This window comes from Pseudorca crassidens, chromosome 18, assembly GCF_039906515.1.
Source record: "Pseudorca crassidens isolate mPseCra1 chromosome 18, mPseCra1.hap1, whole genome shotgun sequence".
Lineage (NCBI taxonomy): Eukaryota > Metazoa > Chordata > Mammalia > Artiodactyla > Delphinidae > Pseudorca > Pseudorca crassidens.
Window position 1 is genome coordinate 15,368,392 of NC_090313.1, and position 21,351 is coordinate 15,389,742.

The window sequence follows — 21,351 nt, forward strand, 5'->3', positions numbered from 1 at the left end:
ACTGAGGTGCACATCAAAGGAATGATTTCAGCGAGCCCAGACTCTTGATCTTCCCAGACATACTTGAGATGTCTGGTTTTCTTTAATTAACAGTAATCTTTTCATGTTCCGACTACCTGTTCTTTGTTGCAAAAACTCCTATATATCCTGGCTCCTCTGTTACCTCTTCAGAGCAGTCTCCCAGAGTTACCCGAGAGGCTGTGTCCCGGGCTTAATTCCTCGGGTTTTGGCCGAGCTGCACGGCCGGCAGGATCTTAGTTCCCTTACCAGGGATTGAACCCGCACCCTCAGCAGGGAAAGCTTGGAGTCCTAACCACTGGACCACCAGGGAGTTCCCAAGTCCTCACTTTTGTCCGCAAAATAAAATATAATTCTCAGCTTTTAGGTTGCGTATTTTTTTCAGTCGACATAGTCAAGTTTTCTGAAAGGCACGAAGACCTTCACATCGTCCCCCAGACCCCCTTCCATCCTATCATCCTCACACACTACCTGCTCTACTACCATCTCCACTGAACCTCTACGATGAGGCCAGAGTGTAGAAAGGACAGCACTTCCCTTCCCACCCTGCCATCAACCCCATAAGAGGGAGGGGAGAGAGGGGGGGGAGCCTGAGCAGTGATGTGGCCTCAGCATCAATCTTCTTCAAATTGTTGGAGAGGGCTTCCCTGGTGGCGCAGTGGTTAAGAATCCGCTGGCCAACGCAGGGGACAGGGGCTCAAGCCCAGGTCCAGGAAGATCCCACATGCCACGGAGCAACTAAGCCCGTGCGCCACAACAACTGAGCCTGCGCTCTAGAGCCTGTGAGCCACAACTACTGAGCCCACATGCTGCAACTACTGAAGCCCGTGTGCCTAGAGCCCGTGCTCCACAACAAAAGAAGCCACCCCAATGAGAAGCCCACACACCGCAAAGAAGAGTAGCCCCTGCTCGCCACAACTAGAGAAAGCCCGTGCGCAGCAACGAAGACCCAATGCAGCCGAAAATAAATAAATAAATAAATAAATAAATAAATAAATAAAAACTTGTAAATTGTTGGAGAGGAAACAAGGGTCTTGGTCCAATGTGGCACCAACACCAACACGTATCCTGACTTGGCCATCCTGACTGTGGGTATATTTGTGGGAAACACCTACCCAAAGGTGAACTGAAATTGTCACTGTCTTGGAACCCTTGGGATGTGTCTCTCTGCAGTGACATAGGGAGGGAGGGAGAAAGAGGGTGGACGCAGAGGCCAGCAGTGGTGGAATATGACCTTGAGGAGAAATGAGGGCACTGGATTTCTAGGTGGGAGGAGCTTGTGCACAGTGATGTTGTTGGGAGAGGTATGCCTGGGAGTCTTTTCTAGAAGCTATGTTTGCACAGAATGCATAGCTTTTACTCTCCTTGTGTGTTTACTTAGAGGAAAGGCTGATGGAGTTTGAGGTGGAGCCGTGGTGGTGCTGGTGGTGGTGGGACTTGCGCCCTATTGAGAAGAACCTGAGTTCTCCCCTGAGACAATAACAAGCACGAAATGAGATCATTACGAGCACTGCCAGGAAGCTCGGATGTATTCAGGGCAGCGGCCCGCGGAAAAGTCTGGAGTTTCTGCCTGGATTCCATTTGCACTGGGGCAGAAATGTAAAGATACAGCATTTGTTCCCATAGACTGACGTAGTGTAGAGCGCAACTGTTACGCATAGAAAAGAATAAAATGAAAAGTATGAGATATAAGACAGGGTGAAAGGTTAAAAAAATTTCATGCTGATTAAGGGAAGAATCCAGATTTGTAAATAGGAAGAGAAGGCCTGTCAATTAAGTTAATAATGGAAGATAATTACAAATATTTTAAGAAGCTAGTGAAGCACAGTTGAGCAGTCGGGTGTGTGTGGTCAGGGAACAGGGAACGAAGAGAAAATCCTGACAGGAAGAATATTCAGGAAGGAAACAACTTACTGTTGGAAAATGATTTCCACTCCTCATCTCAACTATTTGAGTTAAAAGAAAGTAAGACCCGTGAAAGAACAACTATTTCCAAAGCAGTCATCCTCAGACATGCTTTGTATCGCAGATAACCCGGGTGGTACCAGGCTATCTTGAGAAGGTTCTGGCGTGTGATCTGGTCTGTTTGCAGTGAGTGGTGCTTTGTGCTCACCCTGCCCTTTTTACCCAGCTGCTTATAACGTGCAGAAAGTAAACCCTCAGAGAAACGGCCCCGCCGCCCAGCCCCTCTTCAGGGTCTATCGGATGAAGAGACGCAGAGCTCTGTTTTCTGCTGGCTGTGGTCACGCATGGCTGGAGGATTCATGGACAAGACCAACAGCTCCATCTGTATCTCAGAGTCACTGATTACCAAGAGAAGGACTCAGCCCAGAACCACGCAGAGGATAGAAAGTCCTCAGAGAGTGAGTCTGTTAGAGTAATCCGAACAATCAGAGCCATTCTTACCACATTCTGATTTCTCCGTTGCCCCTTTCAAATACAAGCCGTTTTCTAAGGCCCAAAGGGAACACTGTGAATGGTGCCTAAGATTTTTCATAATGTGAACATCTGAATGAAAGGACCAGATGTGACCTTAGAATGAAGGCAATGACCAGGGAGAAGGGCAGGGGTCAAGGGAATGCCCCAAATTTCAGGGATATTGATGTTTAAATATTTCTTTTTATTTTTACATGTTCACAGAATCTCAGATCTCAAACCGGAAAAGACCTTAGAGTTTATCCAGTCTGTCTTCCTGGCCAATGCAGGAATTATTTCTACCACCTTTTTAGTAGAGAAGCATCAGCCTCCTCTAGATACTTCTAGTCAGTTCTTTGTGGGACAGACCATTCCGTTGTTGGGCAACTCTGATAGAAATTGCTTCTTCAGAGAGCCCCTAACTCTGATTCCCTCGTAACAGCTACCCAGGGGTCGTACTCATCTTCTTCCCCTTCCTCCATCCCTCTCACACCCTTACCCATCATATTCTTTTCCTTTTTTCCAGATGAAACAATTGCCCATGTGAATTTATTTCAAGATCTCTCGTCTTCCTAGTTACCCTCCTCTCACATCAATGAATGTGGTTTGTATTCACGTTCCTTAAGATATGGTGCCCAAGACCAGCACTGTGCAATTTGACTATGGAATATGCGGGAGTGAGGGGCTATTACCCTTCCAATTTGGACATTCTTACGCTATTATCGGCACTTCGGATTGCATTAATCTTCATGGCTGCTACCTTTTCCTGTTGTTTTTACTAAACATCTAAGAAGCACAGCTTGTTTTTTTTTTTTTAAATTAAATTCAGTCTAACTATTCTCTCTCATTCTATCCAATCGATTTTTAAAGCCAAACATTAAGTTGAGAATCTGACTGCTTGAGATCTTGGTATGTATTGGAAAATACTGTCCTGGGAGAAGGGATGGAACTTAGGGTGGGACCTGCTCTGCAGCCAACTTCCCCTTCCACTGCCCCCAAGTCTCTGGGCAGGAATCTCGGAGCACCCATGACCCCTTCATCCCTCATGAGTCACCAAGTTACTCGGTCTTATCAGTTCTACCTCTAAGTACCTTCCTTGTCTGTTCCCACTGTTGCCCTCACATGAGGTTCAGGTTCTCACATGAAATACTGCAGGATCTTTCTGAAATGCAAGTCCCGTCAGGGATTCTCTGCTCAAAATGTTTCAACGGCTTTCCGGCTCCTCTAAGACAAAGTCGAAATCCCCTCATAGAGCTTACAGGTCCCTTTGCAAATCCCCCTCCATGTGCACCTGCACCCCATCTTGACGTCCTCCCGCACATCCACGTGGAGTCTTTCCAATGTGCTCGCTGGTCCCCGAGGCGCTCGGCTCCTTTCTGCTTGGAGGTCTTTGCTCGTACGTGCCAGGCCGTACTCTGAACGCTCTACACAAATTAACTCACTTCATCCTCACCACCACCCTCTGAAGTAGATAATATTACTCCCATTTTACAGACGGGGATCTCATATGTTAAGAATTTTGCCTGGTGTCACGCAGTTAATAAGTTGTAGAGCAGGATGAGTCCCGTGACCCGAAATGCCCCCCCTTTCTTCCTCCTGGGTGAACTTCTACCCATCTTTCAAGACAGTTCAAGCACTGGCTTTTCTGGGAAGTCTGCCTATGCCCTGAACTTAACCCCAGATAGCACTTATCATTCTGGGATAATCGTTTGCTAAATGATCATCGCCCTCTAAGCAGCACATCCATGGAGATAGGCCCCTGTGCTTTCCTCACTGAGCCCCCAGAACATATATTCTGTGCCGGGAATCTAATGAATGCTTTGATGAAAGGAATCATTAATGAATAAGTGAATTAACTACTTACAGGGTTCCTTCTGTAGTTTATGGCGTCATAGCCATTTACCAAATTGTTAATTTTGGGCCATCAGTTTTTCCTGTAATGCGTACAAAAATCTGGCCAAAGCTTAATTGTAGATCAATTCTTAATTTTCTTAAGAAAGAATTAAGGAGGGCTTCCCTGGTGGCGCAGTGGTTGAGAGTCCGCCTGCCGATGCAGGGGACGCGGGTTCGTGCCCCGGTCCGGGAAGATCCCACATGCCGTGGAGCGGCTGGGCCCGTGAGCCATGGCCGCTGAGCCTGCGCGTCCGGAGCCTGTGCCCCGCAACGGGAGAGACCACAACAGTGAGAGGGCCCGCATACCGCAAAAAAAAAAAAAAGAATTAAAGAATTAAAAAATTCTTAATTTTCTCCTGAAATTCAGATCAGTTTAAATATTTCCGTTTAAATATTTATTTAAATATTCAGATCAGTTGTCCTGGCTTTGTCTAAGAGCAGTACTGCTTTCTGATGTGCTCTGGAATTACTTAAAAACGCTCAGCGGCAGTAAGTTTTAAAACTACCAACCCCAGTTTGCTCTTTGCTCAGGTGTCCTTTGAGTTCATCCCCTTGAGGATGCGAGTTAGTCTGTAAGGGAATGGAGCAGAGGAGACTCAGGAGCGCCAGCTTGCCGCACGTGCGGTCGGACGGGCAATGAGCGAGAGAGGAGCAGTGGGCCCGGAGAGAAATACGCCTGAGCCTTTTCTACACACAATATTCACCACGAGAAGACAAATACTGACGATCAGATAAGCATGAGAAGCCACAAAGGGGAGGTGGGATCGCCTTCCTGGCCTCCCTACGCAAACACCACCGAAGGATCTCGTGTTCGTACCGCGCTCACCGCCTTTCCTTATTTTCTGCATTCTCCATGCTCTGGCATCTAGGGCCTCGGGTGTGGCAGGTGAGCAGAGGGGAAGACTGCCCTCCGGGGGCCAGCAGATTCTTAGAAATAACACACAGGTGCAGCTTTCAGAGACAAATCAGCTAATCCAAAGCACACACCCCAGTGACGTCCTTTGTCAAGCTTCCGCACATCAAACCAACATTCCTCCACTTTAATCAACCCGGCGCGCCGGGGACCAGACAACTCAACAAAGGCTCTGGCAGGTGCTTTCCTCTCACTCCTTCTGCCTTCTGACCGGCTCTGGTGCTTCCCAGCTGGGTCCTGTGTGGGGAACCAGGCCTCCTACTTCTAGGGATCTGTGAGTGTAAAAACTTCTTCCTTCATGACAGCGTTTCATGTCTGCGTGTCCTACCATCCCTGATTAAAACTAAGTCCAGGTACATTTAAAAACATATACTAGTCTATTTCATGTAATAGGATTCTTTTTCTTGAACTTCCTACAAACTTTTGGTATGTAACTAGACATCATCATTATCATCTTACAGATAAGAAAGGGAGGGAATTCCCTGTTGGTTCAGTGGTTAGGAGTCTGCGCTTCCACTGCAGGGGGCAAGGGTTCCAACCAGGTCAGGGAAGTAAGATCCTGAAAGCCACTCTGCAGGGAGAAAGAAAGAGAGAAAGAGAGAAAGAGGGAGGGAGGGAGGGGGGAGGGAGGGAGGAAGGAAGGAAGGAAGGAAGGAAGGAAGGAAGGGAAACAAAATGAATTTAAGTGACTTATCCCAGGTCACACGAAAAATTAACGGCCGAGTTGGGATTTAAACACAGGTTTTGGGCTAGTACTAAAGGCTGAACATTTCCTCAAAAGTTCTATAGACGACCATACAAAGTTATAAATATGTTCTCTTGTGAGCCTCAGTTAATTTGTCTGTAAAATGGGGACTACAGAATACCATCTTTTGGATAAATGTGATAATATATGTGAAAGCACTTTGTAAAATGCAAATGTGATTCAAATCAGTATATTAAACTGTTTGTCACAAAGTTTTTCCCAGTTCTCAGGGCCAGGAATACTCCTGGAAACCTTTGTCCTTTTTTGACTGTCCAGAGCACAAACACGTCCTAGGTCTGGTGAAGCTCTATCCCCTACCATGGAGCCCAGAGGGGGCCTTTTCTCCCCATTTCTGCAGATGCAACATGTGATTGACACAAGGAACGGTCCCACATCTGTGGTGAGAAACTGACTTCTAAACAAAGTGTGGTCTTGCCTTATGAGGTACAGCAAATCCTTACCTGTAGGATAAGCATAAACTGTAGTCCAAAGAGCACAATAGCATTTGCTTTGTTATAAATATCACATAAGACATGCAACAAGGCGTCAGAGGCATCCTTCTATTAGGTTTTGGATTCCAGGAAGCAGCTACTGCAGTCCTGGCTGGAAAAAAATAGATGGAGCAAAAGTAATGGTCACCTTCCTACTGTTGAGATGTGAGCTCTCCAGGCATTGAAATCTCTATTTATTGGAATGACTGCTACCCTTTATGGTGCATGTCTCTGTGTCTGGCACTGTATAAGGCACTTTGCCTATGTTATTTCATTTCATCACCATTTCACAGGTAAGAAAATTGAAGCACAGGGAGATTAAGACCCTTAGTAAATGGTGAGTCCATCAGACTCGAAGTCCAAGCTTTATACAGAATTTCTCACCTTTTAACGTGCATGGGGGACACCTGGAGATGTTGTTAAAGTGCAGATTCTGATTCTATGGGTCTGTGGTGGGGCCTGAGAGTGTGCATGTCTAGCAAGCTCCCAAGTGATACAGACGCTGCTGGTCTGAGGACCACACTTCAAGAAGCAAAGCTCTAAATCGTCCTGCTCTTCAAAAAGTGCTTCTTGAATCTCATCATAAAAAACACTCATGGTGGGCTTCCCTGGTGGCACAGTGGTTAAGGATCTGCCTGCCAATGCAGGGGACACGGGGTCGATCCCTGGTCCGGGAAGATCCCACATGCCGTGGAGCAACTAAGCCCGTGCGCCACAATTACTGAGACTGCACTCTAGAGCCCGCAAGCCACAACTACTGAGACTGAGTGCCACAACTACTGAAGCTCGCGTGCCTAGAGCCTGTGCTCTGCAACAACAGAAGCCACCGCAATGAGAAGCCCACGCACCGCAAAGAAAAGTAGCCCCCGCTTGCCTCAACTAGAGAAAAGCCCACACACAACAACAAAGACCCAATGCAGCCAAAAATAAAAATAAATAAATAAATTTATTAAAAAAAAAACAACACAACACTCATGGCTCTTCTCCTAAACACTTCCCTAGGGCTTCTCCCTTTGCCAGAGCTTGGTGACATGAGAGGAGAGTCCCTATGCATCTATTAAAGGCTGATTTCTTCTTCCATTTGTTCAACCCACAAACCTTTATTGAGAGCCTGCCTGGAGTCAGCCATAATGGTGGGTGCTGAGGATACCAGGATAAGTAAGATAAGGTCCTGGCCTGTAAGAGAGGAGCTACTGATGGACACAGGCTGTCCTGAAAACCTCTGAACACCCTGCAGCAGACTGACTTGGGACCAGGTCCACTTGTGGGCTGCCTGGGCTCTGGCACCATCCTCACCGCCACAAGGTGTGGGCATGTTTCAGCACGTGGGTCCAATCCTCTTGGCACAGAGACAACTTTCTGGCGGCTCCTCCTGTCCAGAATCTACTGGGAAAATACAATTCACCTACCTTGGGTCATTGATTGTGTCAGTAAACATAAAACTATGCCATTTTTTGTTAGGATAAAAACACATCAAATGTTTCTTATACTTATTTTGGGGGTGAGAACCGCCAAAGACAGAACTTGAGTTTTTCCATCCACTTTTATTTTTTATTTTATTTTTTTTTCGGTATGCGGGCCCCTCACTGTTGTGGCCTCTCCCGTTGCGGAGCACAGGCTCCGGACGCGCAGGCTCAGCGGCCATGGCTCACGGGCCCAGCCGCTCCACGGCATGTGGGATCTTCCCGGACCGGGGCACGAACCCGCGTCCCCTGCATCGGCAGGCGGACTCTCAACCGCTGCGCCACCAGGGAAGCCCTCCATACACTTGTAGATAACTATATACGCATTTGGAACACAGCAAGAAAATAAAACTAAATTAAAATTAACCTTAGGCTTATTTAATGAAATTAAGTCTCAGAAAGCACTGAGAATCTTAGCAAATGGACACCTGTCCTGAGATTAAAGGTAAATGCCTTCCAAGCGTACACAGATCCATCAAATGTGTTATTTTGAAAATATTTTCGAAGCATCTAAATTACTCAAGCCAATTTTCACTGTTATTTCATTGTGGACTAAGGCACACATTTCAACCAGGAAGAAATCTAAGGTTATGACATCAGGTGATCCCCACCTGTTCCCTATGTGAGAATAAACATCCACAGAAACCTCTTTTCTTTAGCAAATGCCATTCCTTTCCCCCCATCCTTATGGCCTGGCTGTTAAGGGGACGGGGAGAGAGGTGAAGGATAGGCAGGTGAGGAGAGGTCCACACTCCTACACGCAGCCAGCATCCTGTGACCGCCGGCTTCCACAGTAGTGTTTAGCTCCATTCCACCGAAACCCTGGCACACTCACTTGAGTCATATGGTCATTTAGGTCATTTAGACCTATCTCCACACAGATGCAGATAAGATTCTATACTGTCAGGAACCAGGAAGCCAGCAAGATAATAGATAATGGGAGGGGGAGAAAAGGGCTATCAGGATCAATTACGTTAGAGGAGCCTCTTACAGCCAGCTTTTTTTTTTTTTTTTTTTTTGGCCGCACCCGAAGAGCATGCGTGATCTTGGGATCTTAGTTGCCCTGACCAGGGATCAAATCTGCATCCCCTGCAGTGGAAGTGCAGATTCTCAACCACTGGACCACCAGGGAAGTCCCACAGCCATCATTCTGTAGTGAACTTCTACTTCGAGGTGGTCAAGGACTGTAAAGTTCTTGAAAGAACTTCAAGTAGAAACAAACCTTAAGGGACTCCTGGCCTCCAGCTCTCTCAATTTATGGAGGAGGAAATTTATGAATGAGGCACAGAGAGTTTCATTACCAAGGTCAAGATCGTGAGACTAGCTAATAAAAGAGTCAGAACTTGAAGCTCACGTCAGCTGGATTGCTGTCCAGTGATCTTCCTTTTTCCTGCCTGAGTACCCATCCTAAATCATTCCTCAACACCCCAGCCTTCGTCCAGGAATACAATCTTGCCCTCATCACAAACTGTCTCCTCATTATTTTGTTCATTCAGTCATTTTGCAAATATGTATCCAGAGCCCATTGTGTGCCTGGAGCACAAGGAGAACATCACAGACCAGGTCCCTGCCCTCGAGGCGACCATGACTCAGCTTCACTCTCTCCTTGGAGCCATGCTTTCTGGATCCAGCCTTCCCCGTCAGAAATTACTGCTGCTCTCCCTGTGAGAGATGCTTTGCTTTCACAGTTAAAACTCTCTACTAACATCGAGAGGAGAGAAAAACACAACACAACAAAACAAGAGACACAGCCTAGAGTGGATATTGCATCTAAAGACAGTGAATTGCTTTTGAAATTGAGTCAAGAAGTTTTCAGTCCACAATGAGGATTGAATTACAAGTGTCCCTATGGTGTTGTCCTGAAATGGATTCCACAGAACTATAGTTGAAGGGGGCCTGTGTTTTTCACAACTGGAAATGCCCCTTGCCCAAAGAAATGCTGGCTTACACCAAATCTTTTAAGGTTGTTGTCACTACTAATGTAAATGGGTTCCTAAAAAACTGTAGCTATACTGGGTCATCTAAGAGGGTCAGTTAGCAACAAGAAGGTATGACTTTGACAGTGACGTTATGTAACCAGCAAGGAAAAAAAAAATCTAGCAGTTTAAAAAGATTTTCTGTTGTTCTTTCTTAGCGGAGGCTTAATGTGGCCTAAGTCTAAGAAGATTTGTCTCAAATTGACGATGTTGGCTTAAATCGTTTATTATTTTAAAATGCGATATAACCATTTTCGTTCCTCTTTGGATTGTGGGTTCTTTTCTCAATTTGGAATCATTGTGACGTTTGAGAGCCTATTGGCATAGAAAGCTTCCCAACACCCCACTGTTGTGTTTTCAAACAGGAATAAAGGAAAAGCAACCAGCCTCGTCAGCAATGACTCCGTGTGAATGAGGACATCCAAACTGGTGAGTGTCCATTTCCTTTGGAAATATGAATCAGTGTTTCTGATGTTGAATATAGATTTCTGTAGCAACTTGTATCTTTGATAAAGATTTTGATTCAGGATGAAGAAAGTGGAGAGATGATGTTAAATGAATTTTACAAATTCTAATTGAAGCATTGTCAGCGGACAAGGTTTTCCAAATTACCTCTCATGTGCAGGGTACAGAGCAGACATAGAATACATTATTTTTACTGTTGAGAAGCAAAATCAAAAGGGTCAAGTTTTAAGGGTGGAAGATTATTTGGACCACCACCAACACTACTTAGAAGCAAAATTTCTAACTCCATGTTTCCTAAGATGCATTTGGAAGCAGCTGTTGAAATCCTAACAGAAATCTACTTTGGAGCTAAGGTCGAACACCTATTTTTCACAATACCTGGGCTTCATTAAGGAATACAGAATGAAGGATAATAAGAAAATATATATATATATATTTAAAGGATGAGCTCAGTAAAGAACAAAGAAATACACTTAGCCACATGACATAACTTCTACCTGCTGCCTCAAGGTGGGACTGGGCCAAGAGGTCTGTGGAATGACAACCGTGTCCCCATAATTCTCTTCTCCTTTAACAGTTTTCCCTGCACCTAGGGGAACCTTCTGTAGTAGAAGGAACAATTTTTTTTTTTTTTTTAGAAGGAACAATTTTGAAATATCCCGAAGTAAGTTTAGTAGCTGGGACTGAAGAGAGACCAGCATTGATTCCTCTAACGGGTGCTCAGGAAAGTCCATGTTATTTGGAGGCCTAACTGGGGTGTCCAAGCTTGAACACGTCCCTCGATTGTCATTAGAATCTCCTGGCTTTAAATAAGTATCCTCTCTTTATTCTTTGGCATGCACTGTGGACTAATAACGTGAATACTTGACACAAAATCCCATAAAATATGATGCTTTGGTAACTTCCTAGTTAAAATTTTATTTCATTTTCTTTACCGGGGCCAAAGTACAGTTTTGCAATTTGATTGTGAAGAGTCTGTATATTATAAAATACCAGGGTCAATTTCAAATATAATAAACGCACAACTTGTGGCAGATTTGTAGAAATAATCAAATAGGCAGAAAGCAGATACAGATAGTGATTCTTATAATGACATACAAGCCAACAGCCAATAATTGTGCCCCAGGAGGTATGCTGAGGTATGAAAATGCCCTTTTTTTTTTGAAGTATAGGTGATTTACAATATTATATTAGTTTCAGGTGTACAACATAATGATTCAATATTCTTATAGATTATACTGAAAATGTCTTTCTTTCCTCCTTCCTTCCTTCCTTCCTTCCTTGGCCACACCGCGCACGCTTGTGGGATATTAGTTCCCCAACCAGGGATCGAACCTGGGCCCTCAGCAGTGAAAGCACGGAGTCCAAACCACTGGACTGCCAGAGAATTCCCTGAAAATGCCTTTAAAATGTTTTCCCTCTTTAACATACATATGCTTGTAATAGTTCCTAACGTGCAAAACATTGAAAGCTTGTCTACATATATATTTTTAATAAAACCAAGTAGCAAAAAGGGAGAAAGATCATGGGTATTTTCTTTCACCTAAATACTTTTTAAAATTTTCTTGCTCAGCTATTTTATCACTAAATATGATTTTTTTTTTTCGCGGTCGGTACACGGGCCTCTCACTGTCGTGGCCTCTCCCGTTGCGGAGCACAGGCTCCGGACGCGCAGGCTCAGCGGCCATGGCTCACGGGCCCAGCCGCTCCGCGGCATGTGGGATCTTCCCGGACCGAGGCACGTACCCGTGTCCCCTGCATCGGTAGGCGGACTCTCAACCACTGCACCACCAGGGAAGCCCTAAATATGAGTTTTTTAAAAAAAATATGGAAACTCCTCTAAAAGCAGAATTCCTCCCTCTCTCAACACTGTCTTCTCATATGCTTCTATCACTGTGAATATATATATATGAATATACATATGTGTGTGTATGGATTTTATGCTCAGATAGCCTGAGAAATACAGGAATTTAGAATAATGTGCGATCTGCTGACGGCATGTGTGTATAAATATGTAAGTATATACAATATATGTACAAATATAGTATATAATTCCTCCATGATGCAAGGCCAATTGAACTAGTTTGTGAAAGAAGCCAGTCACTTTCTTTGGAGTCTATTATTCGCTAGGTACTTTTCTAAAATACCCATAAAGTTATTCCTAACTCTCCTTTGCCGTGTAAAAGACCCCGTCCATCCTAGGCCAATCTTGGCACTTGGGTTAAGCACTCAGTTCACAGCCAGCTGGATACGGCCACTTCAGCACAGTGAGGGGAAAAGCAACATTTCACTTCTACCCCAAACAAAGCTATTATATTTACCTTCTACTTTGAAGATAATAAAGGGCTGTCGGCCATGGAAAGAACCCAACACCTTACCCGCGCAGTTCATCCACAGACCCTGGTAAACCCAAGTGGCCGTTATCACCGAGGATGCTCGGGTAGTTAGTTACTTTCCACTCACTAGACGCGGTGGCAGCGACGAGAGCGCCAAAGCCCCCGACGCCAAACACCAGAGCCAAGATCTGTGCCCTGGACATGCCGCTCAGGCGTCTCCAGGGACACTGTCCAGACAGATCGCTGCGGTGGTCTAGGCATGCAGCGGACACAACCCGCTTGGACCAGTGTTGCAGCAAGTTAATGCGGGCAGGTGACAGTACTTCATGCTCGGGTGGCCTGAGGAAGGACCGGAACTTAGGATAAAGTCTGATTTACCGATGGCATTTTTAAGGTAGCCTAAGACGATCTTTCTAACTTCCTACACGGATATTTACTAAAAGTTTGTAGATGGATTCTGAAGGTTTTGAGTTCGCAGATTTTTTTCCTGCCACATAGTTAATGTTTAATTTTCTGTTAGCCTGAAGCTTAATGAACCATGCAGGGACCAGATATTACAAAGTGCAAATTATACAGTAACAGTTAAGGCTTATTTGACCCATTGCTTTACGCTTGTGTACTTCTGAATGTTTATGTAAGTGGAATCATAGTTTAGGTTTCCTTCTGTCACCTATTTTTTCACACATTATGTTTGTGAGATTCATCTGTGTTCAGGGATATAGCTATCGTTCATTAATTCCTGTAGCTGAATATAGTATTTTATTAAACATGCTACAATTTATCTGTCTTCCTGGAGATGAATATGTATGTTGCTTCCCCCTCACCCTCTACCCCTTAATATCACTAATTGTAGCAGCTGTAAACATTCTCATACGTTTCTCCTTGAGTACAGGTGCAAGTGCTTTTCCAAGGTAAATCCTAGAAAGAGAATTGCTAGGAAGGAGGAAATATCCATCTTCTATTTATAGATGATTTTAATTGCTCTAATGAGTATGTAGTCACAGCAGTACACAGTCCCGCTGCCAGAGGCTGTGTCTCCACCACGCTATTTCATAACACTTGGTATTGTGGTGTTCTCAGAATTGTTTTTTTCTTTTGTCCTGTCTGACGGGTGTCAAGGTACCACATTATGATTACTGCTTTGTACTTTCTGATTACCAGTGAGGTTGAGCATCTTTTTGTGGTTATGGACTCTTCGTGTTTTTGTCTACAAAGACGTTTGTAGTTTTTGCCCATTTTTTTCCACTGAGATGCTTGATTTTTAAATAACTTTATCTTTGGTTCTATAATACTCTGGAGAGTAATCTTTTGTTGGTTATTTATATTGGAAGTAGCTTCCCCTAGTTTGTGCTTTGTCTTTATGGGCCATTTGATAAAGAGCCTTAATTTCAATGTGGTCATATTCATTAAGTTTTCCCTAAATGATTTGTGTTTTTGGGATCTTGATGACCTAGCCCTTAGCAGTGAAAGCACCGAGTCCTAATCACTGGACCGCCAGGGAATTCCCTCCGATTCAAAGTTTTAGCCTTCACATTTAAGTCCTTAAATCATCCAGAACTGATTTTTTGTGTGTGTTTTATGGTTTGCCATCCATTATAATTCATTTTTTTAAAACAGAAACCCATTTTTTCTATCTTTACTGAATGTCCCTGGTTTCCCTGTTGATCTCTGATGTTACCTCCGTCATGTCAGGTATCGATATTTGCATGGTCTGTGTTTGGGTTCTCTGCTCTGTTCCATCTACCTGCTTGTCTATTCCTGCACCAGTACAACACTTGCTTAATTACTCAAATGTTATAACTGTGTCTTGAGATCTTGCTGGTGTCTCTTACCTTGCTCTTCTTTTTTAAGAGTGTCTCGGACTTTTTTTTTAGCTTTTTGCTGTGCCTTATGTATTTTAGAATAAGTGGAGTTACACACATACACACTTATTAGGATGCTTGTTAGAGGAAAGTGGAGAACATTATAAAATCGAGTCTTCCTGTCAATGAATATCATATGTCTCTTCATTTAACCCATCTTTAATGTCTTTCAGTTACACACTCTAATTCATAAAGGCCTTGTTACATTTTTTTGCCAGATTTAAACTTAGGACTCACTCTAACATCTATTTTCTCTAACTTATGATTTCTTTTTTAATTTTTCTTTCTTTTTCTCTTTTTATTTTTCTTTCTTTCTTTTTTTTTTTTTTAATTTTTGGCTGCCTTGGGTCTTTGTTGCTGCATGCGGGCTTTTCTCTAGTTGCGGCGAGCGGGGGCTACTCTTCATTGTGGTTCCCGGGTTTCTCATTGGGTGGCTTCTCTTGTTGAGAGCATGGGCTCTAGGCGCGTGGGCTTCAGTAGTTGTGGCTCGCGGGCTCTAGAGCACAGGCTCAGTAGTTGTGGCGCACGAGCTTAGCTTTCTGTGGCATGTGGGATCTTCCCGGACCAGGGATCGAACCCGTGTCCCCTGCACTGGCAGGCGGATTCTTAATCACTGCGCCACCAGGGAAGTCCCTAACATATTATTTCTTATTTTTTCTTGTATATACATATAGTTTTCCTTCTTTCTTGCATTTTTTGAGTTGAGTTTTTTTCCACACCTCAATTTTTCCATTCTATTAAATTGGAAGTTATACACTATTTGTATTGTTTAATGGTTGCTCTAGAAATGTTAATACATATCTAATTTAATCTATAAAATTATTGTCTTTACTCTCCTTCTGAATAACACAGGACCTTAAAATGTTTAACATTAATAACTCCTCTTCTGGTCTATGTTATTACTTTATTTGTTATGTTGTTTGGTTTTTAGCCCCACAAATTGGATTTCTACCTCCACAAATGTTAACTCCACACTAAGTATTATTATTACTGTGTGCTGTCATTGTTTACCTTTTTTCTTTCTTGCTTGTTATTCCATTGTGCTTCTCAAACATTCCCTGTGAGTTTATTTTCTTCTTCCTAAAGTCTATTCTTTTTTTTATTTTAACAACTTTATTGGAGTATAATTGCTTTACAATGGTGTGTTAGTTTCTGCTTTATAACAAAGTGAATCAGCTATACATATACATATATCCCCATATCTCTTCCGTCTTGCATTTAAAGTCTATTCTTGAGAAGTTTCTCTAGAAACAGAAGTGAGGGACCGTTGGTAGTTACCTCTCTCAGTTTTTGTGTGTCAGATAATATATTTACTCTATGCTTGCTTTTGGTAGATACTTTTGCTGGGTATACAGTTATAAGTAGACAGTTATTTTGACTCAGTACTTTGAAGTATAATTCCATTTTGATTTGGCTTCCATCATTGCTGTTGAGAAATCAAGAGTCTGATTTGTCATTTCTTTGTAAATTAATCTGTGTTTTCTCTTTGGCTGGTTTTAAGATTGTCTTTGGTTTTGTCAGTTTCACTTTGATTTTCTAAATGTAGATTTTCTTTTTAAGTCTTTTCAGGGATTTACTAAACCTTTGAAACCGATAATTCATATCTTCTGTCAGTTTGGGAAAACTATTAGTTCCTTTCCTCTCAAGATATTACCCTCTGTGCCTAACCTTTCTTTATCTCCTTCGTAACTCTGGTAAGAACTATTTTTAGTTTGTCCTATGGCTCAAACTCTCTTTAACATTTTTTTTTAATTTATTTATTTTATTTATTTATTTTTGGCTGTGTTGGGTCTTCGTTGCTGTGTGCGGGCTTTCTCTAGTTGCGGCGAGCGGGGGCTACTCTTCGTTGCAGTGCACAGGCTTCTCATTGCGGTGGCTTCTCTTGTTGTGGAGCACGGGCTCTAGGCGCACGGGCTCAGTAGTTGTGGCACGCAGGCCCAGTAGTTGTGGCTCGCGGGCTTTAGAGTGCAGGCTAAGTAGCTGTGGTGCACGGGCTTAGTTGCTCAGCGGCATGTGGGATCTTCCCGGACCAGGGCTCGAACCTGTGTCCCCTGCATTGGCAGGCGGATTCTTAACCACTGCGCCACCAGGGAAGCCCTCTTTAACATTTTTTATCTCTTTATTTCTCCATGCTGCATTCTGGGGATTTTTTCAGCTATATATTGATACATTAATTTTTTCTTCAGCTATGTATAATCTGCTGTTAACCCATCTAGAGTCTCTAATTTCTGAATTCCTTTTTTTTTATCTGTAGAAGTTCTACTTTATTTTCTTCAAATTTTTCTGTTTCTTTTTTTCTAATGTCTTGTTCTTTAGTCATACTTCAAATGCCCTATTTTATTAAGTATTAAAGATACTTATTTTGTATTTGTGTCTGATTATCTTCATAGCTGTAGGTTTTGCAGGTGGGATTGATCATATTTTTTCCTATTAAATCTGTCATCATAGTGGTTTGTTGAAATGTGTGCTTCGTGACTTGTGATTGTGAGCTTGTGTTCCTTGCAACTTTACTCACGGAAACGAAGGGAAGGAGGGAGAGAGGAAGTAAGGAGAGAGGAAGGGAGGGAAGGAAGGAAGAAAGGAGAAAGAAAGGAAGGGAGGGAAAAACAGGAGAGGAAAAGGGATGCACACATCTAAGCTTGGAAGAGCAATGTACTAAGACTTCATAGGAGGCAGAAACTCAGGGGAGGGGATACAGACAGTGATCAGGGTAGGCTGGAGTGTGCCCTCTGCTGGTAGCTGCTGAGTGGTGCCGAAAACACCAAGTCCAGATGGAGTCTCAGGCCGCCCTCCTCAGGACAATGTGCTGATTTGTCTCCCAGGACAAGAATTTCCTTCTTTTTTGCAGGCAGGTGACAGTGTGAGGGAAAGATAGGGTAGAAACAGGAAATGCTGGGCCTCTGACAGGAGATTATCGTTTGATTGTGGAAAATAGGAATTCAGTCACTTTCCTCCACCCTCCTCGACCCAACAAAAGCTGAAAACCTGGAACTGCTTGTGTCCTGGGGGTGAGGGGACTCACAGGACACAGGACATTCAGTGTTAAAACCTAGAGCATCTGGGCAAATGGAAAGGGTTGGTCACCCTGATCTCAGTACCCTCATCTTTCTGGGAACAATAATAACGATAGCTGACGTTTATTCAGCACTTTCACTGTGCTCTACATGTATGATGCCATAATCTTCACACTAACTTAGGAGGGGAGGTATTTGTGATATAATAAAATTTATGAGCCTGGAAGGTTCACAGATTTCCACCCCCCTTCAAAGAAAACCTGGAATTACAGCTCCACTCACAGCACCCCGCTGCCATCCCTCTAGCCGAGTGTTCCATGATTTAAACTGGCTATTTCTAACGTTTCTGTCTTTGCAGACTTAATTCTTCCCCTTTTTTCTACGATTAATTATGATGGATTCTTCCCTCCAACCTCATCTGCATTTGCCTTTTGAATTCCAGGAAGCTTTGCAAAAGCTCAAAAACAATAAAATTTGGTATCTCTTAGCAATTTTGACGATAGATAGTGATCAAAGTTCAGCTGAATTCTTCCAGAGAAATCACCTCTTCTTTCCCTTCCGGAGGGGTGGGGGGAGGTGAGCTAGGAATGTGCTTATGCCCAAAACATTTACAGACTCACCCAGGTAGTGTTTCTCTCGGTTTTCTTTCTCATGTTCTAATCCTCTGAATCTTTATGTCAGAAAGGAGACTTTAACCTGTGTTTACATCTGAAAAACAATCAAAGTGCATAAAATTCTGGCAGGCAAACTAAGATACTAATAATTACTTATAGACAGAATTGTTTACTTAATTTTCAGTGCTAGTTAGTAAATATTTGGAAGAATGTTTGACGGGGCTCTAATTAAACCCTGAAATCAAGATATTGACCAAAAGAGGTGGATATTAATGTCTTTAAGTTTAAAAAAAATCTAGCTTAAAATTTGATTTGCATGATATAAGAAAATAAGTGGTTTTTCATTTTAAATTGCTGGGTTTTCTTGGCCTCACCGCAAGGCTTGTGGGATTTTAGTTCCCTGACTAAGGACTGAACTCCAACCTGTGGCAGTGAGAGTGCAGAGTCCTAACCACTGGACGGCCAGGGAATTCCCTGGGTTTCCATCTTAAATGTAGAACCAAGCATATCTTTTCTGAGAATTCGACTCATGATGAAGAAAAATACAATGTACTAAGAAAGGGGTTTATCACTCTTCTTTTTTTTTCAGGAGAGCTCTTTCCCCTAAACACATACAACTACTTTCCAAATGAAGTTAATATGAATTGAGAGCAGATAAAACAAAAGAATTTGCAGAAATCTGAAATTCCAGAATTCCCCTCATTTGGGATAAATTCATTTATTATTTCCCTCCCTCCCTCTCTCTTCTCCCTTCCATCTTCTTGTCTGTTGTTTCCGTTCCTTTCTGGCTTTCATTTCTGATTTTAGGTGCAGATGGTTGGGTTCATCGTATGCCTCAGTTCATGACGTAACAGCCTCTTTGCACTGTGGGAAACTGCTCTCTTGTTTGATTCCTTTTGTCCCTCGTCTCCTCTTCCATTTTCCTCTCTTCCATAAACAAACCACTGTCCTCTGGTGTTTATTGTGCCTTCTTTTGTTCTGTATTCTTTTAAAAAGGTACATGGTTGTTTGATGTGCAGGTTTTATTGATTTATAAAAATGTAGTGTATAAAATATATTGTTCTGTTAATGTATCTCACTCTGTTGTTTTTTGTCAACACTGTACTTTTAGGACTCTTCTGTGTTGCTCGGAGCACAGCTAATGATTCTAACCTAATGTCACAGTGTCAAAATGTAGGCAACTTACCTTCAAATGGTTCAGAAAAATAAGTATATACAAAGCAAAAGTGGCAAGACATTGTGGATAACTGATGAACCTGGATGAGGTGTCTGCGTGTTCTTTGCACTATACATTCAACTTCTCTGGTTGAAAAATTTCAAAATAAAATGTTGGGGGAGAAGAAATAGGAAATCACAGAAACATTAACCATGCACAATGAGAACTGTGTGTAAAAAGGCTTCCATGTCCTCAGAAGCATCAGTCAGTCTCCCAGGCAGGAGTGGAGACTGCATTTCGCGACCACGTGGGTCAGCCCCCTGCTTCCCTGAGGTGAGCAGAGTCCCGTGCGGATTTACTCTCCTGGGAGGTTGGAGTCCTGGCTTCTTTTTTCCGGTGTCTCCATGTCTGTCTCCTCCACACTCAGGGCTGCTCTCTGGGGCCTGGGCAGAACCAGGCCTGTGTGGACCAGGACTTTCCCCAGGTGTGCAGCTCCCAGGTTTTTCCAGCCCAACTGTGGCCACCTTTTCCTTACCCGTCTCTTCCTGTTGGTGGCTTCCTCCATCGTCAGCAACCCCTCCTTTGTCTTCTTCCCCCCAAACCCAAGCTGCTCTCAGCAGGGCACCTGCTGTCATTTGAGGTCAGTGTGGATTTCAGTCTGTGTGTGCCTCCCAAGGATAAACGTTTTTTTGTTTGTTTGTTTTTGTTTTTTTTTTTTTTTGCGGTACGTGGGCCTCTCACTGTTGTGGCCTCTTTCGTTGCGGAGCACAGGCTCCGGACGCGCAGGCTCAGCGGCCATGGCTCACGGGCCCAGCCGCTCCGCGGCATGTGGGATCTTCCCGGACCGGGGCGCGAACCCATGTCCCCTGCATCGGCAGGTGGACTCTCAACCACTGCGCCACCAGGGAAGCCCAGGATAAACGTTTTTAAACTCAGTGACTGATGGTTTAATGTGCCCCCACTTACCTCCATCACTCTAAACAGTGTTTGCTATGTAAATACAACTTTAAGACAGTCCCCGGCCTCTTTTCCAACAAATTGTTGTCCCTTAGCCCCTCCTACATAGAAATTCTGGGTTCTCAACACCTTAGCCCTTACCTGTACTTGTTATGTAGGAATTACCTGGATGCGATGTTAGCCTCCACGGGCACCGCTGAGGCTACCCCAGGGGTCATGGATCAGAAAGACTCATGGTCCAGGCTTAGGATGGGGTGTGAGGGGGACACAAGGACCACACTGCCTGAATCCCAGATCATGCAAATTTCATATGTCCTGTCTTTCTTCTCTCTCTCCCTCCCTCTCCCTCTCCCTCTCCCTTTTTCTGCTGCATTGCCTCCTGGCAGCACGCACGTGAGGACCAATATTGCGTGTTGAGCAAGCAGACCCAAAAGACAGCAGGCATGGGGGCCAACACACCACCTGCTCTATCAGAGAGACTCAGGTGTGCACACCTGGCCACAGCTGGAGCTTGCCAGTTAGCCTCCTGTGCAGCTCAACGTTCTACTTCACTTTTCTCGGGCAGAGCACATACAGGACCAGATGGGATATACTGGGCATCACCGATGTGTGGTTGACGTGGGCATGACCCAGCTGCCAGCTTAGAGCAAGCACAGTGACTTGGTCTCTCCATCTTTCTATCTATGAAGAATAAAGCTTGTCCCATTGTATATTCCTTTTATTCTGCTTACTTTTAGCATGGCTTTCAGATGATCAACTTACTTATTAGCTATATCTAATATATCCGATTACGTTTGCTTATGTTTCATAAGCTACTTGCTTACCTACTATCTATACTTAACACTTGGGCGTTTCATCCATTCTGCCTGCATTTCTTGTCTCCTAAGCAGAATTGACTACTGCCGAAGAATATAGAAAAGGCATAGTATAGTACTTGAGAGGCAGGCTTTGGTCTCTGTCAAAGAAATTCCCAGCATTCACAGTCATGTAGCACAGGTTTGGACAAAACAAATCACCTTCTTATTGTCCTAAA

General features: G+C 43.7%; 1 protein-coding gene across 1 annotated transcript in view; it reads right to left on the reverse strand.

The window, feature by feature from the left end:
- LOC137211475 (ATP-binding cassette sub-family C member 4-like) overlaps positions 1-19,926 on the reverse strand; it is a 173,443-nt gene extending 153,517 nt beyond the window's left edge. The window contains 2 exon segments of the mRNA XM_067713976.1: positions 12,758-13,054; positions 19,721-19,926. Coding sequence (XP_067570077.1) covers positions 12,758-13,054; positions 19,721-19,926 — 503 coding nt within the window.
- Between the last annotated feature and the right edge of the window lie 1,425 nt (positions 19,927-21,351).